Here is a 26,896-nt window from a genome sequence, read left to right as displayed (position 1 = left end):
GAGCCTCTGCTGAGTCCCCCAGGAGCTGAATCCCAGCCCCCAAACAGCTGTGGGGCAAGCCAAGAAAGGATGTTGGGGGGACTGAAGGAGGCAGATCTGCTAGAGAATTGGGAAAGTAGAAGGGGCATCTAAGGCCTGGACAGCCTGATTTCCTAGGTGTGTGAAATGTTTGTGTTCATGTACAACACATCCCTGACTCTCCATGAGTGTGGCCTTAATTGTTCAGGAAGTCCAGCTACATAGGCTTAAAGATAATGTCAATAATAACAGCAAAGATTATTATTTTAGTGCCATACTTTGTGGTAAGTACTTCTTTAAGTGCCTTCATTCTCACTAGGTAGTTATCATTATTTTCCCCATTTCACTGACAAAGTAACTGAGACTTAATTTTAATTCACTCATGGTCAAAAAAACTGGTAACCAAAATTTTAGCCCAGACTCATGTGACTAAAGCATCCACACTCTTAATCACTACAGTATGCAAAAATTTTTGGAGGTTATCCATGTGACCCAATTGTATCATCTTGAGATCCAGGTGTTTGTACTGTATAGATGGCCTAGTTGGGCACACAGGCAACTGTGGATGGGTACCTCTGCCCTTGTGTGCTATGCAGGTAAGAAAGGTAAGCAAGAATAGTAGGTCTGGATTGCAGCTCCAGAGAGTAGGTGAGGACAGATATAGGTAAAATTCAGTGAGAGGGAAAGGGCTGGGCTCCCAGAGGGACCCTTCCTTCAACAATGAGTGGGGAAGGGAACAAAGGAGGAGAGGCTCACAGTAAGAGGATGGTCAGTGGCCAATGGTGGGGTGGGGAAGGGAGAGAAGAGAGAAATTCCAAGGGGGTTGGAGGAGAGAACTCCCATTGCAAGCTCCTGAATGCAGAAGGGATGAGCTGGGCTAGAGAAGGGGGAGGAGGGACCAAGAAGTGTGATGGAGAGAGAAGAGACAGCTGGAGAGAGGGTGGGTAGAGGGGGCAGGAAGGAAGAGAGACATATGGTAGCCTCTTCTCCCATGCCCAACCGACCACTTTATTATGTCCCTTAGAGATCAGATGACAGTGACTAGTCAGGTGGTTGCTCCCAGCTCAATGCCTATGCTCTGCACAGAGGCCCCACCTGCCCTCCCCTTAGGCTCCTTAACTAGAGGGCTGGATTGCCATGGCAACTCTGAGACCAGGATAGCCACAGGCAGGCCTAGCTGGTCTGCTGCAGCTCCTGCACATGGTGATGGTGGTGGTGAAAGGATCCATCTGGCCCAATGCCTTCCCCTCCACCCCATTTCCTTTATCTCTCCAGAAGTGAGATGTGCCGCTCAGCTCCAGGTGCGGACTTCCTAGTTTCTCTCTCTCTCTCTGTCTCTCCCTCTCCCACATACACACAAAACAGTAGCCTGAAGCAGGGATAAAGAATGAAGAGTTTAAATTGCAAGAATATTTAACCAATAGCATTAGAGTTCTCCCTGGACTTCAAGTTTAATTCACAAAAGCTGTGCTCTTTCAGCTCCTTGTCGTCCTGGGTAAAGTCTTGCTTCAGCCTGCTGAGAGGCAGGAGGTAGCAGGGACACCCTATGCAGGTCTGGAGAGAGCTGGAGGGACCCGTGCATGTGCTCACAGAGAAGCCATGCTTCCTCCTCTGGGCTGCTCAGCCACTACCTAGGCTGCACTGGGAAGATGGAGCAGGACGAGAAAGAGGTCCCTTTGGTGAAGTCATCTTGGGACTTTTTGGGGAGACCATTAGGACTCCCACACTGGGGAGATGCCAGAACTGGAAAGGTATCAGAAGTCATCCAATCCAAATGAGGATTAGATAAAGTAACTGAGGCCCAAGAAGCAATCAATTTGCTCAAGATGACAGAGGGATCCTATGGAAGAGCCAGGACTAGTGCCTAGGTCTCCAGACTCCTGCCTGGGGTTATCCCTCAACCCACACCACCCATCCCCAGTGTTCACTCCTCAGGACCCTGCTGCTCTGGGCCTTGAATATCACGGGATTGGGCAGAGGAAAAGCATTTTGGATAGACTTCCTAGTCTGGCTGGCTACTGAGTATTGAAATCTCGAAAACACAGTAGCCCTAAAATGAGGAGGCTAAAACCTCAGAATGAAAATACAGCCTCTTTGCTAATTACAGCCTTAATGCACTACAGGTTGAAACCCCTGAATTAAAAATTAAACTAAGGGGATAGCTGCACCACTCCCCCACTTCCCATTCTCTGGGTCACTACACTTCCGCCTGCAAGAGCTCAGAGTTCTAGTTCTGTGGACTGGATTTCCCTGCACAGCCTGCGTGAAGAGAGGGGACTCCTCTCCCAGCAAATGACCGGCATCTGAACTTGGGCATGCCTTGAGGGTCCAGGAAGTTTGGGGATATTTGTGTGGTCATACTGGGATAGCTGGGACCAGAAGACGCTTGGTAATGATCCAGTGAACTGTGCAGCTGCCTCCTGGGGATGCCCCAACTCATCCACCTTCCTCCTACACCACTTGGCGTCTGAGCTGTCAGAGGAAGAGGTGGGCGTGGTCCCCCGACCCCGCGCCGCTTGAGATCAGCCGGTCACAGCGAGCCTTGTAGAGGTCGCGCTCCCGGGCTAAGCGGGCCACTTCGGCCCGCAGCGCGTCCAGCTGTGCTGCCAGGCGGGCGCGCTCGGCCTCCAGCCCGCGACGCTGCTGCAGCCGCTTGGAGCGACAGGCCTGAGCGTAACCTCGGTTCTTCAGCGTGCGGCGCCTCTGCTTCAGCCGCAGCGCTTCGTCCCGCCCGCAGCCCCGCAGCTGCCGGTTTAGCTCCCGCACAGACATCGAGACCAGCGCCGCGTCCGAAAACCTCTCGGCCAGCTGCGAAAGGAGAGTGCGAGGATCAGGTCAGGTCGGATCTCACCTGGCTCCAGGCTGAGGTCACAACACCAGCGTGGCCCCCTCTCGGGAAAGCTCCGTCCCAGCTCCACCTTTACCTGGATGCTACTGGCCCTTCTATTAAAGCTCAGTCCAGACCTCTCCCAGGTCCTGACGCCACCTAACCCCCGGGGAACCCCTTCTCTGGCCCTTGTCACCACACTCGCTCCACTTAAGGCCCGCTACACAGTACAGGCCCTCCCTCCCACAGTCAGGTGAGCTGATGGCGCACCTGAACCCCACCGCCAGACCTGCAGCATCTGGCTCCATGCCCCGTATTCAGTGGACCCACCCCTCCAACTCCCCACGTTTTCCTGTCCTGAAGTCCACAACCCTGTGACCCTATCAAAGGATTTAGATTACATCCTAATGCCCTCAACACCCTCATCTGTGTCTATAATTAATAGGATGTGTACCAATCCTTCCTGAGATGGTTGGAGGTTGGGGAAGCACAAAGTCTTGAAAAGGCCGACCTGAACCACAGTCCTAACCCCACTCCAATCTGCTCATAACCTTTTCCCTGGTTTCCACACAGGGTATCTATTTATCTCCCTGTAAGCGCCTGTTCCCCAACTCAACCTTTCCTCTTTGGGTCCTCTTCTATCTTATCATCTCCCTTTTCCTTCTGGTTCAGCCTACTCATTTCTCTCCATTTTGATAAAAGAAAGAGAGGAGCAGAATTTAGTTTTCCCTGTCTGATTTTTTTCAAGAGCCCTTCTTCCCTTCTCATGCCCCTGTCTCTTTACCCTCATTACCCTCTCCACAACTCTCCTCCCTGTCTTGGGGCTGTCCTGCCCCCTCAGCCAGCCTCCCCTCAGGCCACCTTGCTGATCACACTCACCTGGGCATGCTGGGCTCCTGCCTCCTCTGGGCTGCCTGGATAGTAGCCATGGGGCCCCTCCACAGGGACTGGGCCCTGAGCCTGCAGCAGCTCCACAGCCTCTTCAGGACTCAGCCCCAGGGCCTCCCCAGCCCCCAGCTGCTGCTGTAGGGTTGCCAACCAGTACAGCTCGTCCAGACCTGGCCGGGGGCCATCTGTGGCCGCCATTATGCCTGGTTCACTGAAGGTGGGTGAAGGAGGCACTGAACTGTAAGGTGTGGAGCCCAGTGAGGCTGTGGGGGGACCAGAGCGCCCCTCAGAGGGCTCCCGCTTTACCTCAAACTTCATCAAGTCAAAGTCATTGACATATTCCATGGCCAGGGGGCTAGGGGGCAGTGCCATTCTGGGGCTGGGTGGGGAGGGAAGCACCTGCAAAAAAGAGGAGAGGTCTAGTGCACGCAGAAGCTGCCTGCCATTCCCTTTCACCATAGCCCTCTTCCCCCAAAGCTCAAGTGCCCTGGAGCCAGAGTTCTGGAAACCCAGAGTGATGGTGCAGCCCTGTTCCCTGCACAGACACCTCCAGGCTGGGACCATCCTTTCAGGTAGCAAGGGGCTCCTGACAGGGGACATGTAGCTGAAGGCCTGAAGAAGGAAGAGAACAGCATAGCCTCTCACCCCACTGGTGCCTCTCAGAACTATGAAAAACAAGAGCAATATGGCAGTGCTCCTAACAAAGTGCTGAGACATGCTGAGAGGCTCTGTCATCTCAGGAGGCATCCTTGCATTTACAACCAATTAAAAAAAATTGCTTAATTAACTGAGACAGTATGTGTTTAGTTTAGAACAGTGGGAAGATATATGAATTTTAAATTATAAAGATAATGTGCTGTTATACTCTCTACCTCTCAAAGCACTTAGGACAGCACGTTCACATAGAAGACCCTCAGTGTGCATTTATTTGTTCTATGGATTAATCAGTCAATGAATCCCTTTTACATGAGCAAGAGACTTTATAAGGAAAAAAGAAAGGTCCTAGAATTAGTTTCAGAAAGATGAGGACTGAGTGGCCAGCATCTTTCCTCAAGGCCAGTCTCTCCAAGTTTGACTTTTTTTTTTTGCAGTTTCTGGCTGGGGCTGGGTTTGAACCCGCCACCTCTAGCATATGGGGCCCTACTCCTTTGAGCCACAGGCACCACCCCAAGTTTGATTTCTTTCCTGCTATTGAGAACTTGCTATGTTATGTGACCTTGAGCAGATCACCTTTGTCTTTCTAATCTGTTTAACCTTCTGACTTTACCTCATAAAGTCACACTTTATAACATTTCCCAGATAGTGTTCTGTGGGACATTAATTCTGAGAAATACTCAAGAAGACAATTTAGAGAAATGTTGCCTTTTCTCTCAACCTCTTGCAGATTCACAAAGCACAAGAGCATATTTAATCCAAGTCCTTTAGTAAACTATCTATTCAACTTCAACATGGAATGTCCCAAACTTGTGTTAGCAAGGAACATGTGTAGGACATGTTCACCTGAAGAACCTCTGAGATGGCCTCAGAGATCCTCCCTAGCCATAAAAGTCCCAAGCTCTCATCCAGCTTCCAGTTCCAACAGCCCCACCCCCAGCTCCAGAAGGGGCAGGACAGGGCAGGTGCCCATCACCAGGGTTTAGACTTTGGTTCCATCTCTATGCCCAAGCCCAGGCAGCCCTCCTTCCAACCACATCTCAGAACCCAGGCCTCTCTCTTCCTGTCTCAGGGAAGGGTTACTGTCCTCTCTATAGAGCTCTTCACCTTTGAGAAGACAGAGGGATGGAAACACAGGCATAGATTGAAAGAACTGGTCCTTGGCAGGGAGGAGATGATGAAACACTGAGAGTGATGTTCAGAGAGAACTAGACGTACAGGGGAAAGGTAAGTGGGGAGGGTGGCTCATCTTTCTGATGTGATAGCAAGGATAACATAGACCAATCAGGGTGGGAGTGGGGCAGGGCAAAGAATGTAAGGATTGCTGCAAACAGACAACAGAGACCAGATAGCAGATATTTGGGGAAGGGGACTCGAGGTCAGAGGCCTGGCATCCAGGTAGGCCCCAGACATACTTACTTTAGGAAGGCAGAGATGATGTGGTCAGTGCCAGAGCCAGGCAGGCACAGCTTCCCCAGAAACTGGAGGCTCCATGGAGCTGGGCCTGGTATCTCTGTGCTCAAAACAAGGGGGCTGTGGGCACAGAGTCCCAAGGGCGCTCTTAAAGGGCCAGCTCACTGAGGTCATCTTTGTTACTCAGGCCTCCAACCAATGAGATAAGGGGATCATTTGCATATCTCATTGGCCTGGGGGGGAGAGGGGAATGGAGAGGAGAGGACATGTATGCCTGTTCTCAAAGAAGGAAAGGGGTGTCTTCTCCAGCAAAGCTCTTTACTGATCCAATTCCCATGTGCTCGCCACATGGGCCCCAACCAGTACCCCTCCAAGTGAACACAACCCTCAGGCCTCTGTCACTCAAAGCCTGGCCCTAGAAAAGAGGGACAAAAAAGCTCCCAATACTCTTGCCTTCCAAAGCCCCTCGTAAGTGTCTTTGAAGAGTTCAGGTCTCCCAAACCCACCCTCACCTAAACTGCTGGGGTCTCTTTCCTGTTTGCAAGAATGTTCACATTTCTGCCCCTGCCCACCTTCACCCCAACTGGCCTTCTGCCCCTGTTAGCCATCATATCAGAAAGAAAAGCAACTTTCCCCACAGAGAATCTCCAGGACTGAGCCATCTGATCCTCAACCTCTCCCACTCTTGCTGACCCAGCCCCAGGACCTCCCAGCTTGGGAGAAGCAGCAGTAGAAGAGAGAACAGAAAACTCTGCTCTTTCCTTCTGGCCCACCAAAAGACACTGAAATCTAATCATCACGGGTCTACCAGAGACACTTTTGCACTGCCCTTACATGCCCTCTGCTTCCTCTCCTTTTCTCTTTGTATGTCTCTGCCCCTCTCATCTCCTCACTAACTCATTCTAGTTCCCAGATGGCTGGGGGGTGACCTACATTTTCAGCCTAATCCCCTAACACCTCTTAGAGCTATCATCCCCAAGTAGGAGTTGGAACAGGGATACAAGGAATTAACCAAGGAGATGTTTAAACCTGTTTGAAGCTGTTTGAATAGGGTCTGTACTAGAATAGAACTCCAGGAGTTAAAGGCTATTCCCTACCTTCTCAGGAAACCTGAATACACCCGTGGGGTTAAGGGGTCCTCTTTCCCAACCTGGAGAGAGACCCAGGTCCGAGCTCCAAGAGTCATCATTATAAAAATTAACCTGGTTGCAGCCTTACATGTTAGTGAAGAGGTGATATATGGATTACCTAAGATAGTGGTTTTCAAAATGTGATCCTCAGAGCATCAGTATCAGTATCCCCTGGAGACTTGTTAGAAATACAAACTATCTGGTCTCACATCAAACCAACTTAGTCAGAAACTTTAGGGGTGAGGTCCAGAAATCTGTTTTAACAGGCTCTTCAGGCAATTCTGATGTGCACAAACATTTAAGAACCACTGGTCTACAGAATGTCTGCAGTCAACTGTGTGTGTGTGTGTCTGTGTATTTTCTCTTCCATCGAGCTCTCTATACACATATTAGAAGACCTAGATCAGATGACACCACTTTCTTCCTATACCTGGGCCTTTGTTTTATAGAACAACAACCATCGCTGTCATTCAAATAAAAAGGCTTCTGTGTGGGATTGCCTGGCTCAAGTGATGATTTCTCAGAAGAATCAAAAAGCTTAAGGCCTGGGAACCAACCACAAAACAGGAACAGGGATCATGGAGACAGAGAACCACACATGAGCCCATGGAAGATAGTTCTCAGGTAGACACTCTGGAAAGAGACCCTAGAATTTCCCTGGTTGAAAAAGGAGTAAGAAGTATTTATTGAATGTAGCCCCTTTTTCATGCCTGCTCTGGCCTGGCCAGACACTTGCCCCCACCCAGCAGCTGCCAGATCTGAGCTGATCCTCTTGTTTACTGGAGTTCTCAAAGGAGAAGTGGGAGGGCTAAGCCGCTAATGGGCTAAGGGAGTCAGACTAAACAAGCTCAGGCAAGTTGAGCTGCTTGGGGCTCAGACTAGGCCCACGAACCAGGGAAAGCAGTAGGAGGAGTGAAGGCTGAACTAAGGCTGGGACAAAGGAAAGGACCAAGGGCACAGAGAAGAGAGGCTGCCACAGACAGTGGGAACCCAGGAGGTGGAGCCCTTCCCAGGGGAGTTACATGGAAACTGGGAAATGAATATGGAGACCAACTAGCTCAAGGACATCTGAGGACAGGGAAAGAGGGATGAAACCAGGGTGGTCTCCAGAATGATAGATGGAAGAGAGGCTAGGAGGCTAGCTAAGGAGGCAGTAGGTATAGACCTGGGATAGAAGGCAAGACAAGTCAGGGGTTTCACAGGGATTCAGATTAAAGGGAACAGAGAGATTTATCGATTTGTTTGGTTTTTAGAGAAAGAGTCTCACTCTGTTGCCCCAGTGCCATGGTGTCAGCCTAGCTCACAGCAACCTCAAACTGCTGGGTTCAAGTGATCCTCCTGCTGCAACCTCCCAAGTAGCTGGGACTATAGGCACCCACCACAATGCCTGGCTAATTTTTCTATTTTTGGTAGAGATAGGGTCTCACTCCGCTCAGGCTGGTCTGAAACTCCTGCAATGATCCTCCCACCTTGGCCTCCCAGAGTGCTAGGGTTACAGGCATAAGCCACCATGCATGGGCAAGGGACAAAAGGATGTACACAGATGGAAGAGATGAGTAAAGGGACATGGAGAACTAAAGCAAGAGAGGAAGTCTTTCAGGAGGGGATCAAGAAGGCAGTAAAGGACAACCGGAGAGATGGAGAGGAACAAGAACCCAGAAGAACAAAAGTGATAGAAGAAAGGAACAGAGTGAAGTAAGACTGGGGCCCAGAAACTAGAACCAGTGGAGGGAAACTGACAAATAGTCAGGCCTCAGACAAATAGGCCTCAGAGGAGAGCAGTGGCCAAAGGACAGAAAGTCAGGGAGAGATGAACAGAGGGATATTGGACCATGAGGAAAGAGGGGCAGGCAGGCAAAGGGCCTGCAGGAGTTGGGTTGGAAACAAAGAAGAGATGAAACAGAATCAAGCATTCCAGGATGTCACCCCTATCTCCTCTGTACCGAACCCTCATTTTTGGAACCCTATGAGACTGGTTCTCATTTCTAGTTCTGCCTCTTGGTATCTAGATCTTCGGTAATGAATTTAAATCCTCAAACTTCTTCCTGATGTACCTCCTGCATTCATTCGACAAATAGGTACAAAACACTATTCTACATGAGGTATTAGGAACTTAGACTGACACTGGCCCTGCCTTCATGGAGCTTACAGACTAATGAAATAGAGAAACATCAAATAATTGCCCTTAGGGCCACACAACAGTGGCCCCTGCCCTGGGCCTTGCGCTTTAGAAGGCTGCACTTTGGCCCACCTCTGGCTGTGTTGCACCCTATGGATGAGGAGTCCAACTCTCTTCTGCCTATACCCCAGACCCCTGAGGACCATACTCCAAATATCTAGGGATGCCCTGCCAAAAGGGCACAAGCCTACTTCGAGGCCCACATAGACCTCATCCTTGGGTTTTCCCTCCCATGGCTGAACCACACTACCAGAACACATATCCCAGGGTCCAAGGGTGGCTACTTTCAGTAGACTATGAGCAGAGTTGGAATGGGTAGATGGGAGGTCCACATGCTTGCACACAAAGCCCCTTTCAGTCCAAGATAGTGTCAAGGGTGGGAAAAGCAATGGGCCCAGCTGAGGTTCAGCAGCCAAAACTGCCTCTCCCTATACCACCATATTCTGCCACAAAACCCTGAGGATCTCAAATAAAACAGAATTTGAACCTGGCCTTCCAGACCATTATAAAGTATATATTTTCAAAGTAGAAGAATAAAACATACTTTGTTTAACAATTTGTTAGCATGAGTTATACATTTTAAATATTTAAACACAAGCAGGATGCAGTGGCTCATGTCTGTAACCCTAATACTCTGGGAGGCTGAGGCAGAAGGATTACTTGAGCTCAGGAGTTCAAGACTAGCCTCAACAAGAGCAAGACCCATCTTTACTAAAAATAGAAAAACTAGCTGGACATCATGGCAGGCGCCTGTACTTGGGAGGCTGAGGCAGGAGGATCACCTGAGCCTAAGAGTTTAAGGTTGCCATGAGCTAGGATGGCATGGCACTCTACCTAGGGCTACAGAGTGAACTCTTATCTCAATAGTAAATAAATAAATATTTAAACACAAGGTTAGTGGGGCCTCTATTTGTACCCTGGCCCCTACATAAGTTAGAGATATGTTGGAGATGTGCATAAAAACAAACCATTTTAACTGAGATGAGTGTGCTATGATGAAGGGCAGGGTGTTCTGAGATCTTATTTCAAAAAGACCTAATCTAATACAGGGAGTCAGGGGTAGGAGGTGGTGTGTTACAGGGACAGGTTGCCTAAAGAAATCACATTAAACTGAGTCACTGGGTGACCCTGCCCGGAGGGTGGAGATTCCAGGCTATGGGACATCATATGCAAAGGCTCTGAGGCAGGAAAGAGTAGGTGTGTTCATGAAACTGAAAAAAAAAAAAAAAAGACCAGCGTAGCCAGAGAGTAGAAAGCAAGAAAGATGAGAAGAATAGTGATAGGCAAGGTTGAAGAAGTCAGCAGGGCCCAGATCATGCACAGCCTAGTAGCTCGAGTTAAAGATTTGGGCTTTATTGTAACAGGGCTGAGGAGCTACTAAAGGGTTTTCTGCAGAGACATGACATGATCAGGTTTGTGTCTGAAAAGATCATCTCAGCACTTTGTGTTTGTGGAAGAGGGAAATGATGGGATTAGAGTCAGGTTAGGGAGCTGTTGTAGCCCAGCCAGGTTCATCTGCCCCCCTGCCCAGAGAGAGCAGGGTTTACAGCAGAGAAAAGAGTTTAGTCCACATAGTGCTAAATGGGGAGATGGGAGAAATTTCTCAAATCCACCTCCCTAAAAATTAGGGTAACAGGCTCGGCGCTAAGCAGCTCAAACAGCTAAGGCACCAGCCACATACACCTGAGCTGGCAGGTTCAAATCTAGCCTGGGCCTCCAAACAACAATGATGGCTGCAACCAAAAAAGAGCTGGGCATTGTGGCGGGCGCCTGTACCCAGCTACTTGGGAGGCTGAGGCAGAATCACTTGAGCCCAGGAGTTGGAGGTTGCTGTGAGCTGTGAGGCCACAGCACTCTACCCAGGGTGACAGCTTGAAGCTCTGTCTCAAAAAAAAAAGAATTGGGGTAACAGGATTTTGTGGATTTTTTTCAGTTTAAAAAACTTTTTTTGAAACAGAATCTCACTCTATTGCCCCAGGTTAGAATGCTGTGGCCTGCTCACAGCAACCTCAAACTCCTGGGTTCAAGTGATCCTCCTGCCTCAGACTCCTAAGTAGCTGGGACTATAGGCGGGCCACCATGCCTGGCTAATTTTTTTCTATTTTTAGTAAAGACCTCCCAGAGTGCTAGGATTATAGGCCTGAGGCACTATGCCAGCCAAGGGCTTTGAAAGTTTTAAGGTTATCTTGAGCAGGAGGATCACTTGAACCCAGGAGTTTGAGGTTGCTGTGAGCAGGCCACAGCATTCTAACCTGGGGCAATAGAGTGAGATTCTGTTTCAAAAAAAGTTTTTTAAACTGAAAAAAATCCACAAAATCCTGTTACCCCAATTCTTTTTTTTTTGAGACAGAGCTTCAAGCTGTCACCCTGGGTAGAGTGCTGTGGCCTCACAGCTCACAGCAACCTCCAACTCCTGGGCTCAAGTGATTCTGCCTCAGCCTCCCAAGTAGCTGGGTACAGGCGCCCGCCACAATGCCCAGCTCTTTTTTGGTTGCAGCCATCATTGTTGTTTGGAGGCCCAGGCTAGATTTGAACCTGCCAGCTCAGGTGTATGTGGCTGGTGCCTTAGCTGTTTGAGCTGCTTAGCGCCGAGCCTGTCTTTTTTTGTTACATTCTATTCTCACTGGACACAATTCTGGGTATGTTTAAACCTGCTTTGCTTCATATCTTGTCCTCATTTCAGTTTATGATCTATTTTTCAGCATGTTTAGTGTCTCAATTTTTTCTAATGTAGCTTTCTTCTCTATAATGACTACTCTTTCCAATTTCTTTTTTTTTAGGGAAAGTTTTTTTTTTCTCTCTTTGCTAAGAACAGCAAATTTTATTTATATTGTGGCAGGGAGGTTCTAGTTTATTTTCTTCTATCATCTTACATCAATTTGTTTTTTCTTCAAGCTCTCTCTACATATACTTGACTGGGTTATCTTCAGGGTAATTCTGAAATACCCTGGCTAGAGTCCTATGGCATTAGCCTACCTCACAGCAACCTCAAACTCCTGGGTTCCAGCAATCCTCCTGCCTCAGCCTCCCAAGTAACTGGGACTACAGGTGCCCACCACAATACTTGGCTAATTTTTCTATTTTTAGTGGGGGGGGGGGGCGGTCTTTGCTCTTGCTCAGGCTAGTCTCAAACTCCAGAACTCAAGCAATTATCCTGCCTCAGCCTCTTGGAGTCCTAGGATTATAGGTGTGAGCCACCTGCCTGGCTAGGAACTGGGTTTTTAAAGACAGTTTGGTGGGCAGAGGGTTAGGATCTGCTAATTGGCTGCTTTCAGGTGGAATCATCAGTCCTTTGGTATAAGCCAGCTGTCTGGGTGGGTCAGCTAATCCACTGGAATGTAGATCCTTGGGTAGGGGGTCCAAGACCAGCTGAGTCAGTTCCTTGCTCTGGCTGCGTCAGTCAATCCGCTGGAATGCAGAACCTGGAAGATATCTCAAAAACTACCCCTAGGTTCAGAACAGGTGATGTTTTCTAGGAAGAAAAGTTAAGAATCTTTACAACTACCAGTTGTGCCCTCTAGAGTAGCAATTACAGAAAAGCAAACAAGGGAACAGTGACTATTATCAAGAAAAGGATGGGACAGTATCTGATTATAATCATTATTTTAGCTAAGCCTGTTCCTTTCGCAGAATTTGATTATCATCATTATTTTTAGCTAGACCTGTTCCTTCAGAGAGTGTTGGGCCCCTACTCTAGTTCTTGCCTTGTACCCTTTCCTCAATCTGTAAGGGCAATTTCAAGGCTAATACAGTATTCAAGTTGATTCTGGGGAATATCTGCAGCTGGAAACACACACTAAGATAGAACCTTGTGTACAGGTGGTTTATCAGGATGCCTTTCAAAGAACATGAGAGCAGCAGGCCTGGAGAGAGGGAAAAGTTGGATTTCATTGCAGTTGCCATTGGCTGAGCCCAGAGGGGCTCTAGGACTGGAAAGGACCTTCAGCGTTGTCCCAAATTGAGGCAAGGGGACTAGGCCTCTGTACCCCTATAACAACCAGTCACTGGATACACACTGCCCTTGGAAAGGGGACATTCTACCCTGTTTCTCCGAAAATAATAAGACAGTGTCTTATTTTAAGATGTGCTCCCAAAGATGCACTAGGTCTTATTTTCAGGGGACGTCTTATCTTTCCTGTAAGTAGGTCTTATTTTTGGAGGATGTCTTATTTTCGGGGAAACAGGTTATTTGGCAATAGAAAAGAAGCCATACTCTGTAAAACAATTCAAAGAGGTTTATTGGCTCAGAGCCATACAAGAAATCTTGAGCAAGTGGACTTGCTGTGGTAGAGTTGCTGTTTGGTTTTACACATTTCAGAGAGACAGAAATTACAGGTAAAGTCATAATATATGGAAGATATACACTGGTTTGGCCCAAAAAGATGGGAGGTGGGACATCTTGACCTGTGAGGTGGGGAGGAGGGGTATAGGTTATAGGTGGGTTTAAAGATGCTTTAGCTGACAACTAGCTGAGTTAGACTTTGTGTAATAGACTAGGAGTCAGCAAAAAAGCAATGCTTGAGTTAAAATAAGGGTCTATTAATCAGAGACAAACTATGGGACAAATGCCCAGACTCAAGAGGTTCGTTATGTATATTGAGGACCTGCAGGTATGTCTTGCATAGCCTTAGGCCTGTTAATGAGTCACAAAGGACATCCCCAAGAAGAGATGGGGACATGATGAGGCATGTCTGATTTCCTTGCTCATGGCTAGTAACTCAGTTTTAGAGATCTCCTTAGCCAAGAGTGGGGATCCAGTCAGTCAGCTGCTGGGAGAAAGCCTTAAGATTTTGTTTTAGTTCACATGGGACAGTTCCTTTCGGCCACAAATAATGCTCAAGGACATAGTCAGTTGTGAGCCATCAGCAGCCAACACTCAGCAGCTGGGACAGTAAGCGCCAAGATCCTAAAGTGGGGATCTGCGTGGTACACACAGCATCCACTACAGGGGGTCTGTGAAACATCCAAGGGATGAACCCAGAGGACCCCTAGGGGGAAAATGCAGACCAGGACAAGGCTGGTCATACCCTTCCCCCTGGTGGTACTCCTTGGACAGCGGGCCAACTAGTGGGCTAGTTGGTGGCCAGGCTGCTGTGAGCTGAGAGAGAAGGGGGTCTTGTAGCAGAGACGGAACTGAAAAAAAGTGTATGGCATATAAGGGGGAATCAACAGTACAAGAAAATCCTCACGCAAGTCCGTCAGTCCCTTGCTAAGCCTAACACTAAAGAAGGAAGTAATGGTGGGGAATAAGGATTCATAAACGTGGACCTTGTTCATTCTTTTTTGGGTTTTTGTGTGTGTGTGTGTGTGTGGTTTTTGGCCAGGGCTGGGTTTGAACCTGCCACCTCCGGCAATTGGGGCCAGCCCTCCCCTTTGAGCCACAGGCACCACCCCCTTTTCATTCTTTCATTCAGCCAACAATTATTAAGTGCTTCTTATAGGCCAGACACTAATAAGAGCTAGGATAAAAACAAGACTGAAATTTGAGTCCTCTCTCAAGGAGCTAGAACTCTAGTGAGGATGATAGATATACAAAAATAACTACAATACGGGCAGCGCCTGTGGCTCAGTCGGTAAGGCGCCGGCCCCATATACCGAGGGTGGCAGGTTCAAACCCGGCCCCGGCCAAACTGCAACCAAAAAATAGCCAGGCGTTGTGGTGGGCGCCTGTAGTCCCAGCTACTCGGAAGGCTGAGGCAGGAGAATCGCTTAAGCCCAGGAGTTGGAGGTTGCTCTGAGCTGTGTGAGGCCACGGCACTCTACCAAGAGCCATAAAGTGAGACTCTGTCTCTAAAAAAAATAAAAAATAACTACAATATAATGAAGTATGATAAGTACATACAAAAATATAGTTATGTACCTGGGGTAGACCTAACACAGATGAAATAGACGTTGCATTCTAAGTGAAAACAGAAAAGGCTCATGTAGGAGGTAATGTTTAATTTGAGTCCTGATAGGCAGAAAGAGTTCACAGAAGTGCTCTAGAACTTGCAGAGTTTAGTATATAGGAGAAAAGGTGATGTACTAACGTTGGATAAATAGGAGTCAGATTATCAAGGACACTGGATACCATGTGATAGGAAGCTTGAAGGGATTTTAAGCCTGAGAGTAATATGATCTAATTTTTTAATTTTAAAAAATGTGATAAATCAAGAAGACAGTATACAGTGTGTGAGGGGACTTGGTAATTAGAGTCAGAAAGACCTGGGTTCCAGATGTGTGACTTTGAGCAAATGACTGAACCTCTCTAAGCCTCCGTGTCCACATCTGTAGAACACAGGTGTAGTGAAACTGAATAAGATTATGCATGCAGAGCTGTAGCACAGAGCCTGGCACCTACCGTCCACACCATAGACTTTATTCCTCTCTCTTAACTCTCCAAAGTGAATTTAAGCACACGGTGGGGGGTAACTTAGTGGAGTGCGGGGTGTTTGGAGAGGTGCCTTGGAAGCTATCACCTAAAGCGAAATGAGAGATAAACCCTGAACTAAAGCAGTGGCCATGGGTTTAGACACAGATTTGAGGGCTAATTGTGAAGTACAAATACAAAGGTCCTGGTGTCTGATTGGCTATGGAGAATAAGAAAAGAATAGTCTAGACTAATTCAGGATCCTTCTGGGAGAACTGGCTATATGGTGGTGCCATTTGCTGAGACAGGAAACCATGGAAGCAGGTGCAAGACTATGGAGGAGATGATGTCCTTCAGGTCAATGCTTCCACCAGTGTGCTCACCCTTAGGCCCAAAGGGTGGTGAAAGGTGGCTAAGAAACAACTGTTTGTAGCTGGGTAGGTGTGTACAGAGTTTGGATGTAAGGGCTTGGGGGAGGTTGAGTGTAGGCTGGAGCCTGAGTGGGAAGAGATGGGGACCAGAAGCAAGCCCACGGCTGGAGGCCAATTCTTACTCCACTGTGTCCCAGGACAAAACTGAGAAATCCGAGAATCAAGATTGTTTCTGTTGTAAGTGGCAGAAATTCACTCAAAATTACCCTGAACAAGAGAAGAAATTTATGGATTCTCATAACTGAAATCAGAAATCCATTGCCTCCCAGCTGCTCGGGAGGCTGAGGCAAGAGAATCGCGTAAGCCCAAGAGTTAAGAGGTTGCTGTGAGCCGTGTGACGCCCCGACACTCTACCCGAGGGCGATACAGTGAGACTCTGTCTCTACAAAAAAAAAAAAAAAAAAGAAATCCATTGCCCTCCAATCCTCTGCTCTGCTTCCTCTGGTTGCCTTCTGTCTCAGGCAGATTCCTGCTTTGCAGACTCAAGCTGACACCCAGCAGCTCCAGCTGACAGCCTACCCCAAGAGGAGTGAGGTCAAAGCCAAGTAACCATACAGACGGAGGAGCTGGTTCCCCAAAGGAAAATCAGGGTCCTGAGCAGATACTACAAACAGGCTGAGTTGGAAGTGCTAAGGCATTTTGGAGTAATATCCAGTGATCTCAAGTTTAAAAGAGATGCCTGAATGAAGAGATAGCTTCAAATTACCTGAGGATTTTATGGTGGTGGTTGGGTGGGGACAGATGAGTCCCTCAGCAGTGTGTAGAGAGAATGGCCAGATCAGAGGACCATCTCCCTGGGATAGAGAGGCCCCATTTCATGGTAAGACAGAAAGGAGCCCTGATTTAGGAAAAGAAACAGGCATTTAAGTGTTGGAGACTAAGGGGACTTTAGCATCAGGGTCTCGGTAAATAGAAAAGCCTAGTGCTCAGAGTGTCCAATCCCCAGTTAGAACTGGAAAGGCAACGCCCAATCGCTGGGCTTCTACACGTCTAGTCCCCAGGGGCTCTTGCCCCTAGCCTGGCCCCTTGTTCCTAGCTTGTTTGCCACCCAGTGTCTCTCAGTAGCTATATTCCGGGAGCAAGAGTCCTCAAAGTTACATCATATGTGGGGGCCGGGCGGGGCCTCAAAGTCGGGGCCGAGGAGCGACCCAGTCCTCCAATGGGAGATGTGGGTTGGGGGGCTGGGCGGCAGAGGTAGGGGCGGCGACTGGGCGGACCAGAGGGCTCGAGCCCCCGGACCTGGCGAGTTGGCCTGCCAGCCGGGCGGAGGGAGGGTCGCGCTGGCCCGGTTAGGTTCCGCCCCTGCCCGCCTCCTTTATAAGCGCCTCCCGCCCTATCTCAGCTCCCGCTCGCTTCACTGCGCTCCCTCTCCCCCGCGTTCCATACCTCCCCGGCTCCGCTCGGTTCCCGCGGCCACCCGCAGCCCCCGCCCCGGTGCCATGGCTGCTATGTACCGCCCCGGCCTGCGGTGAGTGACCCCCAACCTGGGGCCGATCCGCACCTTCCGCCGCGCTCGCCCCTTCGGGCTTGCTAGTTGCGCTCTCCGGTTCGCAGCCTCCTCCAGGTTTCCCATCCTTGGCGGAGGCGGGGGGCGACTGTGCCTCCATCCCGGAGGTCAGCCGCTTCGGGCTCCTGGTTTCAGTGCGCTCCTCCCCCTCTCGGCCTTGCCTGTCTCTGACCGCGCCGTCTCTATCTGCCACTCTCAGAAGAACTTCCTCCCTCTCCTCGCTTGCCTCTGCTGAGCCTAGCTCTGTTTCCTCCTTTCCTTCCCAGATGTAAGTAGGACCTTTAAGGGCTCCCAACGCGCGCCCTAGGGTGCCATGAAAACCAGTGGGGCCCTAGGGACTAGGGTGCACAACTCCCAGGGGGACTGAGCTCAGCGCTCACCAAGCTCTGAGCTAACCTAAGGTAGACGGTAAACATCCATTCCGGGCCTCCCTTGGACTAGAGAAGCCCAGTCACAGCCAGAAGGACCTGGGCGGGCTCAGGGTGTGGAAGGGGTGGGAGTGGAGGGAGCAAGATAGAAGGAGGGGTCCCAGGTGCCTTATGTGGTTGGCTTCTTCTCTGCCCAGGCCTGGAGCCCCCAGGCTTGTCCTCTGTCTGCCAGGCCCCATACACAGCCTCTGCTCTTCTCTCTGTAGCCTCCCTTCCCCAGCTTTTGTCCCAGAGTCTGAACTGACCCATCTCTCTCCCACAGGTCCATCCACTTGGCCACCCTTTTGTGGGTGCCTCTGGAAGAAAGGGAAAAGGTGCCACTTAGGGAACTGAGGGAAGATCTGAGGGCTCAAATTTGGGGGCTCCCCCAAGAGATAACCTCAGCCAGGGTCCAGATGGAGAGAGACACTCCTGAAGACCACATGCCCTTAAAATTAATGCTCAGGGAAACGTCTGTCAGAGGCAGAAATAGACCCAGGTCCCAGTAGCCCTCCTCCCCTGCCCCAGGGGCCATGTTGGGCATATCTATCCTGCTCAGACCAGTTAAAACCAGCTTCCACCCCAGCCAGGCTCCAGCTCCCATGTCCATGGTATGCATTTCTCCCTTCCCCAGGCCTACACCCTCTGAGTCTGAGCCTCCTGCAGTCCAGCGTTCCACCCTACCACCAACACCAAAGCTCTCTAGGAATGTGGCCTCTAGGATGGAGAGCCAGGGGAAGCACAGGGTCATGCAGCCGTGGGCAGTTTCTGGTGGGAGAGGCCTTGGCATAGGAGGAGGGTAGTTTCTGTCTTGGCCTTTGCTCTCTCTGGTTCACTCACTCTAGGCAGGCCAATCAGAGCAGACCCTGCCTCTCTCTCCCAGGGGTGTAAGAGGACAAAAAACAGGGACCCTGCCCTTCTGGGAATGGAGGCGTCAACCCCAGCCAGTGACATCTATTCGCCAATGGTCAAATTTCTATCTCCACAGTTCAAAAATACTTACCCAATGGCAACCTTTTATGCAATGGTTGGTCCAGGTGGGCAGCAGTAGATCCAGTGCCTGGAACTCTACCATCCAGTCACCAATCCTTGGTGCAAGAGCCAAGAGCCTTAAAATTAATGCTCAGGGAAAACTTCCTCCTAGAAACCTGGCATTGAGAGAAGGCTGTACCACCCTCAAAGACTGGGTCCTTTGCTTAAAGCTTTCACAGTCTTATGGCATACATACCAAAGGGAAAATCAAATCACACCTGCCATTTTAACTTGTAAAAAACTATACTTGAGAATGAAAAGAAAATGGATGAGGCTTCAAACACCAGACACATGAAGCTGTCCCCTGGGCAGTTTCTTGACACTTGGGCCAAAAGCACCTGTGTGTTTCTAAACATTGACCAGATATAATTAAACTTGGACATGGGCCAGGCATACAATAACATCAACATGCCTACATATACATTGTCACATAGCCGAGCATTTGCTTTTTCTGCTGATTTGGCTATGCCTGTCTTGCTGACCAAGAGACACCCTCATTAAACCTCATAAAGGCCATAAGATACATGAGGCCCTAACTCAACATGCTCTTCATGGTGCCTGCACACAGACATGCTATAGTGTACTCCCCAAAAGCCCAAGTTCTCAGTCCCCCTCCCAGGCCTTATCCAGACTCCATGGCAGCAGCTAGCCCATCACCTCCCTGTTTCCTCTCTTACAGACTTAGCTGGCATGGGCTGAGCCCCTTGGGCTGGTCATCATGCCGCAGCATCCAGACCCTGCGAGTGCTTAGTGGAGATCTGGGCCAGCTAGCTGCTGGGGTTCGTGACTTCGTGGAGCGCAGTGCCCGCTTGTGCCAACCAGAGAGCATCCACATCTGTGATGGGACTGAGGCTGAGAACACCGCCATACTGACCCTGCTGGAACAGCAAGGCCTCATCCAAAAGCTCCCCAAGTATAGTAACTGGTAAGCCCTGAGCCCAGCAACCTGTGAGATAGGGCAGTTACTTGGATTGAGGCTACTTTGGGTTCACCAAAACAAAATCAAATTTAACTAGAGCATACCAGTGAAATGAGCATGGGTGGGAGCTCTGTGGGACACGGATGCAGGAGCTGGGATTGGTCTGTATCTTTTTTTTTTTTTGAGACAGAGTCTCACTTTGTCCCCCTGGGTAGAGTGCCATGGCATCACAGCTTACACCAACCTCAAGTGTTTCTCTTGCCTCAGCCTCCTGAGTATCTCGGACTACAGACACCTGCCACAACACCCAGCTATTTTTAGAGATGGGGTCTCACTCTGGCTCAGGCTGGTCCCTAACTCCTGAGCTCAGACAATCCACCAGCCTCAGCCTCCCAGAGTGCTAGGATTACAGGCACAAGCCACCATGCTTGGTCTTGTTATCTTTATATTAAGTGAAAAAGTTGATACAAATAAGAGCCTTTGGATTTTTTTCACCTTCCCCAGTTCAGTGAGCTTTTGCCAGGGGCAGAGCCTCCTAGAAGGCTGGCATCTTGGGGAACCCTTCAAATGGGGCAAAGCCCAAAGGAAAGGACTGAGATGTAATTGGATGGGGGAAAAATACGGCCAACAGAAGACTTGGAGTCAAAGTTGGACTTGAAAAAGTGGTCTGGGGACAGGGAGACCTGCTGGTCACCATCTTCCTGACAATACCCTCTTCTCCAGCTGGCTGGCCCGTACAGACCCCAAGGACGTGGCACGAGTAGAGAGCAAGACCGTGATTGTAACTCCTTCCCAGAGGGACACAGTGCCCCTCCCAGCTGGTGGGGCCCGTGGGCAGCTGGGCAACTGGATGTCCCCAGCTGAGTTCCAGAAAGCTGTGAACGAGAGGTTTCCAGGCTGCATGCAGGGTAACAAGGGCAGGGATACAGAGGCAGGGGCACCAAAGGTATGAACAAGTTTGGAACTCTTCATCCAGTGGATGCTTTCCTCCACAGGCCGTACCATGTATGTGCTTCCATTCAGCATGGGTCCTGTAGGCTCCCCACTGTCCCGTATTGGGATACAACTCACTGACTCAGCCTATGTGGTGGCAAGCATGCGTATTATGACCCGGCTGGGGACGCCTGTGCTTCAGGCCCTGGGAGATGGTGAATTCGTCAAGTGTTTGCACTCCGTGGGCCAGCCCCTGACTGGGCAAGGTAAGAACCTGCTCTGCCTAGGGAAGGACCCAGAGGCCTTCTTGAACTCAAAGAGAACCCCCAATCTTGCCTATCCACAGACCTTAAGAACCTGTCCTCTCTGACAACCTAATTCCCAATATCCAGGACAGCAGTCTGGGCTGAGGGTGAGGCTGTTTGCAAAGCAGTTGCACAAGACTGAGAAAGTCAGTTCGTGTTCAAGAATAGGGGCATGGGAGGTAATGATCACTATGAGGTAGGGGGCTTTAGCCACCCCTTGGCACTGCCACTGCTCCCACGTCTCTCCTGCCAATCCCTGAAACCCCAGTTCCTGATGCTAATGCCAACAGTCCCATGACCCTATTGTCCCCAGGGGAGCCGGTGAGCCAGTGGCCATGCAACCCAGAGAAAACCCTGATTGGCCACGTGCCTGACCAGCGGGAGATCATATCCTTTGGCAGCGGCTATGGTGGCAACTCTCTGCTCGGCAAGAAGTGCTTTGCCCTGCGCATTGCCTCTCGGCTGGCCCGGGATGAGGGCTGGCTGGCAGAGCATATGCTGGTGAGGGCCTGGTGAGGATCCTGGCAGCTACAGGTGGTGAGGCATGGGGGTGGGGGTGCCTAGCTACTCTGCCTCAGCCTTGCCTCCCTCCTACCTCCAACAGGTTCCAGGCTGTTGAGCAAAGACCCTACTCAAAGGCTGAAGCTTTGGCCCCAGCTTGCTAAATATCAGGGGTTCCCCTGCCACTACTCCAGGCCTAATGGCAGGGCAGTGCACCTATGTAGCCTGTTAACCCCTAGCTGTCCTTCAGCATGCAGACTATGCCCTGACCTTTGGTGACCCCTTCCTTGTTCCTTTTCTCCCCAATACACAGATTCTGGGCATCACCAACCCTGCAGGGAAGAAGCGCTATGTGGCCGCCGCCTTCCCTAGTGCCTGTGGCAAGACAAACCTGGCCATGATGCGGCCTGCACTGCCAGGCTGGAAAGTGGAATGCGTGGGTGACGACATTGCCTGGATGAGGTTCGACAGTGAAGGTGAGAGGCCCTTGGATCAGGAGTCCCCCTCCAAAGTCCATGGTGAGCTTTGTCAGTGAGATCTTGCTCCATACTTCCAGCAGACCCAGCTATCCAAGAGATGCAAACCTCTCCCAGTCAGATCTGAGGTATAGCTCAGGCTAGGGAGGTGTGGAGCAGGACCTTCTTCTTCAGTCTCACGTATCAACATTACCCAGTTGACCCTTCCTTTCACTTCTCCTCCTGACAGGTCGACTCCGGGCCATCAACCCTGAGAATGGCTTCTTCGGGGTGGCCCCTGGCACCTCTGCGACTACCAATCCCAACGCCATGGCCACAATCCAGAGTAACACTCTATTCACCAATGTGGCTGAGACCAGTGATGGAGGCGTGTACTGGGAGGGCATTGACCAGCCTCTTCCACCTGGTGTCACTGTGACCTCCTGGCTGGGCAGACCCTGGAAACCTGGTATGTGGGGTGGGGAAGTTTTGACAGCCCCCAGGGCTTAGCACCTTAATGATGGGGAAGCCTTCTCCACAGCTTCTAGCCATCTTCTTGGACCTCTGGGAGGCACAGGAAGTTATGAATGTTTGCAGTTTCCAGTACCAGGCAAGATCTCAGTTCATGTCCCAACTCCACCAGTCACTGGTTTTGTGATTCAGCTAAGTTCCTTACACTCCCTAAGCTTTTAGTTTCCCCACCAGCTGAATAGGGGTAGTTATTATAGTACTTATCTCTTAAGGTTGGGGGATTAAACAATGCACAAAATTGGTCTAGCACATATCCAACTACATAGTAAATTCTCAGTAATAAATATAGCCTGGGTTCAACGCCCATAGATAAGTGGTTAGAGCGCCAGCCACATGTACCAGGGTTGGTGGGTTTGAACCCGACCTGGGCCTGCTAAACAACAATGATGATAACAACAACAAAAAATAGCCAGGCGTTGTGGTGGGTGCCTGTAGTCCCAGCTACTTGGCAGGCTGAGGCAAGAGAATCACTTAAGCCCAAGAGTTTGAGGTTGCTGTGAGCTGTGATGCCTTAGCACTCTACAGAGGATGACATAGTGAAACTGTCTCAAAAAAATGAATACATTAAAAATAAATATAGGCTGGATTTAAAAATAAATAGGCCAGGCACAGTGGCTCACACCTGTAATCCTAGCACTGGGAGGTCGAGGCAGTGGATTGCCTGAGCTCAGGAGTTCAAGACCAGCCAGAGGAAGAGCAAGATCTCATCTCTGCTAAAAATAGAAAGACTAGCCAGGTGTTGTGGCTGGTGCCTGTAGTCCTAGCTACTTGGGAGGCTGAGCCAAGAGGATAGCTTCAGCACAAGAATTTGCCATGGCACTCTACCACCCAGGGTGACTGAGACTCTGTCTCCAAAAAAAATACATAAATGAAAATAAACAAATAAAAGGAAAAGGAAGGACAGTTTGGAAAGTTGTTATAGAAAGAATTGGGCTCAAAGCATAAGTCATAGTTTGGCCCATTAGGAAAGGAGGAAACCTGCCTCCTCCCCTCCCGTTTCTCCTCCTGCCACTTGGCTCTCACTATCCTCCTGTATAATAACATTGTCTAAAGGTCACCCTTCCCTGTCCCTCCAACACATACACCCCACTCCTTCTTCCAAACTAGATTAGACCAGTACTTTAGTCTTTTGCTAGTTTTTCAATCTTGTCATTACCCTGAGTGCCTTGGGGCCCTATTTTCCCCACCCCACCCTGTGCTCTGGACTTTCAGCTTTCTATGGCCTTCTGTATTCAGAGAGCCCAGAGACTGTAGTGGTGGTGAAAAAGAAGAGCATGGCAGGGCAGGGTAGCTACCTGTGGTCGCTGAAGCCTATATTCAAGTTTGCCATGCTGGACAAGCAGTCACCCTCCTTTCCTTGTCTAATCATCCTTTATTTTCAGTATACCATCATTAAGCCTCCTCAGTCTTCCTACCCAATTGAGAAATCTGGGAAACTTTAATCATTCCCCCAAGGCTAGTTCCTGAACCCTTTAATCATCTCTGGGTTCAGGGATATAACTAGAGCATCTTGTGCCTAGTTTCAATTCCCAAGGCAAATTCCTGTCACGGTCCTGCACTAGGGGCTGGTGAGGGATGATGGCTCTAATCTGAGAGAAGAGACAGGAGCTGGGGGGTGGGAGGCGGTGTAAGTTTGGGCTCTGTGGCTCCCTCACTCCCCAGATCTGACTGGCAACCTCCAGCAGAGAGGCACTGAGGCCATTCAGGGCCCACAGTGGTACCTCATGCATGTGCCACTGATGTGGTCCCAACCCTTTCCAGGTTACCAGGTTATATCCCTGTCTGAGTCTTCATGCCCTACCATTCCATCAGGGTCTAAAGCAAGCCCAGGGAAATCACCAAAATTCTGTTAGCTTTAAAATCAATTCTTATGGCTTGGTGCCTGTAGCACAGTGGTTACGGCGCCAGCCACGTACACCGAGGGTGACGAGTTCAAAGCCAGCCAAACAACAATGACAACTGCAACCAAAAAAACAGCCAGGCATTGTGGTGGGCACCTGTAGTCCCACCTGCTTGGGAGGCTGAGGCAAGAGAATCACTTAAGCCCAAGAGTTTGAAGTTGCTGAGAGCTGTGACACCACAGCACTCTACCAAGGGCAACATAGTGAGACTCTGTCTCCAAAAAAATCAATTCTTGGGCGGCAAGGAGTAGGGCGCCGGTCCCATATGCCGGAGGTGGCGGGTTCAAACCCAGCCCCGGCCAAAAACCAAAAAAAAAAAAAAAAAAATCAATTCTTGTTCACATTTTGAAGATTGTCTTCCCTGGTCTGCTAATGGAAAGTCAGTTATCTGAAATACTGACCTGACATTCTGTTTTTGTTTTAGGATTGGATGTTTATGTATTCTTTAATGCCTCCATAGAGGGTATTTAAATTATAATCTCTTAAATAAAGAAATGGTTTCTGGGGGGAAAATTATTATAACCTTATACCAGTATCTAACTCCATTCCCTTGAGCACTGGTCAATGCCAAGTGCCTGTATCTTGGCATAAACATTAGTGCCCTGCAGAACCCCCAATTCCTCTCCTGTTCTTTTCCACATAGCTCATCTGGCAGCACCATCATGGATAAATAAGATGATCTTTTGATAGAGGTGTCCTAGCTCTCTGCTCTTCTTCACACAAGGTTGTAGGCAGCTAATGAGGCAAAAAAATTGTGCAAGAATGTGTGCACATGTATGCGCACGTTGCGGGTGGACATGACCTTGGAAGTGATAGTATTTGTATTTCCTCTGCCAGGTGACAAGGAGCCCTGTGCACATCCCAACTCTCGCTTTTGTGCCCCGGCTCGCCAATGCCCCATCATGGACCCAGCCTGGGAGGCCCCTGAGGGTGTCCCCATTGATGCCATCATCTTTGGAGGCCGTAGACCCAAAGGTAAAGAACATGTGGGGTCCATGCCTCTTGGTAAAAAGTCCAGCTCTGTATTAGGGTCTGCCTCCCTCTTGTACTTAAAGCTCAGGCATCTTCAGCCTAGATCTCCAGCTGTAGCCATCTGCTTCCAGAGTTCCCCCCAGCTGAGTGCAAAATTGAGGGGAGGCATGGGGTCTGGAAAAGGGATAGCTGAGGTCCTGGGAAAAAAAGACTATGAGCCAAGATCACCAGAAGGGACAAAGTGAGTGTCCAGAGGGCTGCCAGTGACCTTGTTCATTGGTTATCTAGGGATACCCCTGGTGTACGAGGCCTTCAACTGGCGTCATGGGGTGTTTGTGGGCAGCGCCATGCGCTCTGAGTCCACTGCCGCAGCTGAACACAAAGGTGAGCATACCCCTCCCCCCCACTGCTCCCTCTCTCCTGTGTGCACACATCACCTCCTTCTCCCTTCTGTGCCAGACTTTCCTCCTGCCCACTCCTGGAGTCCTCAGTGGTCCCATCTCTTCCTACTTATGTTTTCCCCATCCCTTCTCTTTACCTGTCCTGAGGATATTCCAGAACCACGAACCTTTCATAACTTCCTCCAGCTGGATGAAGGGTAAGGAGGAAGATTCCTTACCCATTCTGCTCCACTCCCCAGGGAAGATCATCATGCACGACCCATTTGCCATGCGGCCCTTTTTTGGCTACAACTTTGGGCGCTACCTAGAACACTGGCTGAGCATGGAGGGACACAAAGGAGCCCGGCTGCCCCGTATCTTCCACGTCAACTGGTTCCGGCGCGATGAGGCAGGCCACTTCCTGTGGCCAGGCTTTGGGGAGAATGCTCGAGTGCTAGACTGGATCTGCCGGCGGCTAGAAGGGGAGGACAGTGCCCAGGAAACACCCGTTGGGCTGGTGCCAAAAGAAGGAGCCTTGGATCTCAGTGGCCTCGGAGCCATAGACACTACTCAGCTCTTTTCACTCCCCAAGGATTTCTGGGAACAGGAGGTTCAGGATATTCGGAGCTACCTGACAGAGCAAGTCAACCAGGATCTGCCCAAGGAGGTATTGGCTGAGCTGGAGGACCTGGAGGGACGTGTGCGCAGAATGTGACCTGAGGCTCTCATCTAGCAAGAGGTCACAGCACGCCCAATCGGGAATTAGGAGAGCCACCAGACTTGCAGAAAATTTAAGCAATGTGATGCTAACTAACATCTTCTGGGAACCATGAGACTGGGCCACAGACCTTCTCCCACACACTGTCCAATAATAACAAATGGCCATTTATTTTAAACATTTGTGCTGTTTTCATTTCTCACCTATCTTCGTAGGCTTCCTTCTAACACCAATCTTACAATCTTCTTCTTCTAGCCCTTAGAAGAAATATAGCCTGGTAGAGTCAAGGATCTATCTTGCAGGCAGCTCTACCATTAGTTTGCATAAGTAGGAATTTCCAGAAGACACTGTATCTGCTCTGTGTCCTGAGGTCTTAAAAAACGGTAGGGCAGGCGGCGCCTATGGCTCAGTGAATAGGACGCTGGCCCCACATACCAAAGGTGGTG

The 26,896-nt window shown here is 49.8% G+C and overlaps 2 protein-coding genes across 5 annotated transcripts in view; one reads left to right on the top strand and one right to left on the bottom strand.

The window, feature by feature from the left end:
- Nucleotides 1-1,032: 1,032 nt before the first annotated feature.
- The window catches only part of NRL (neural retina leucine zipper), a 38,473-nt gene continuing 12,609 nt past the window's right edge, over nt 1,033-26,896 (bottom strand). The window contains exons 2-4 of one of the 3 annotated variants that reach the window (XM_053596057.1): nt 5,807-6,033; nt 3,725-4,132; nt 1,033-2,826 (exon numbers count right to left, since the gene is read on the bottom strand). In XM_053596057.1, the coding sequence (XP_053452032.1) occupies nt 2,494-2,826; nt 3,725-4,105 (714 nt within the window). In that variant the 5' untranslated portion in view covers nt 4,106-4,132; nt 5,807-6,033 and the 3' untranslated portion in view covers nt 1,033-2,493. Of the gene's footprint in view, nt 2,827-3,724; nt 4,133-5,806; nt 6,034-17,390; nt 17,596-26,896 lie in introns of those variants that run through there. The other 2 variants (XM_053596056.1, XM_053596058.1) reach the window with 2 other exon arrangements.
- On the top strand, nt 17,092-26,628 carry PCK2 (phosphoenolpyruvate carboxykinase 2, mitochondrial). 2 transcript variants are annotated; one of them, XM_053596047.1, is made up of 10 exons: nt 17,092-17,357; nt 19,515-19,760; nt 20,478-20,662; nt 20,750-20,953; nt 21,306-21,493; nt 21,807-21,969; nt 22,199-22,417; nt 25,218-25,355; nt 25,641-25,736; nt 25,993-26,628. In XM_053596047.1, the coding sequence occupies exons 1-10, from the start codon at nt 17,329-17,331 to the stop codon at nt 26,445-26,447; spliced, it is 1,923 nt and encodes a 640-aa protein (XP_053452022.1). In that variant the 5' UTR covers nt 17,092-17,328; the 3' UTR covers nt 26,448-26,628. The 2 variants fall into 2 exon arrangements, with proteins under 2 accessions (XP_053452022.1, XP_053452023.1); XM_053596048.1 differs by lacking the exon at nt 17,092-17,357 and adding an exon at nt 17,648-17,664.

This window comes from Nycticebus coucang, chromosome 6, assembly GCF_027406575.1.
Source record: "Nycticebus coucang isolate mNycCou1 chromosome 6, mNycCou1.pri, whole genome shotgun sequence".
Taxonomy (NCBI): domain Eukaryota; kingdom Metazoa; phylum Chordata; class Mammalia; order Primates; family Lorisidae; genus Nycticebus; species Nycticebus coucang.
This window is presented reverse-complemented; position numbering and strand designations above follow the sequence as displayed.

Bases quoted from the DNA above. Each gene is read 5' to 3' on its own strand.
- PCK2 (XM_053596047.1), top strand. From the start codon at position 17,329: ATGGCTGCTATGTACCGCCCCGGCCTGCG. The intron at 25,356-25,640 runs GTAAAGAACATG...TTGGTTATCTAG, and splicing joins TGGAGGCCGTAGACCCAAAG to GGATACCCCTGGTGTACGAG. The intron at 25,737-25,992 runs GTGAGCATACCC...TCCACTCCCCAG, and splicing joins TGCCGCAGCTGAACACAAAG to GGAAGATCATCATGCACGAC.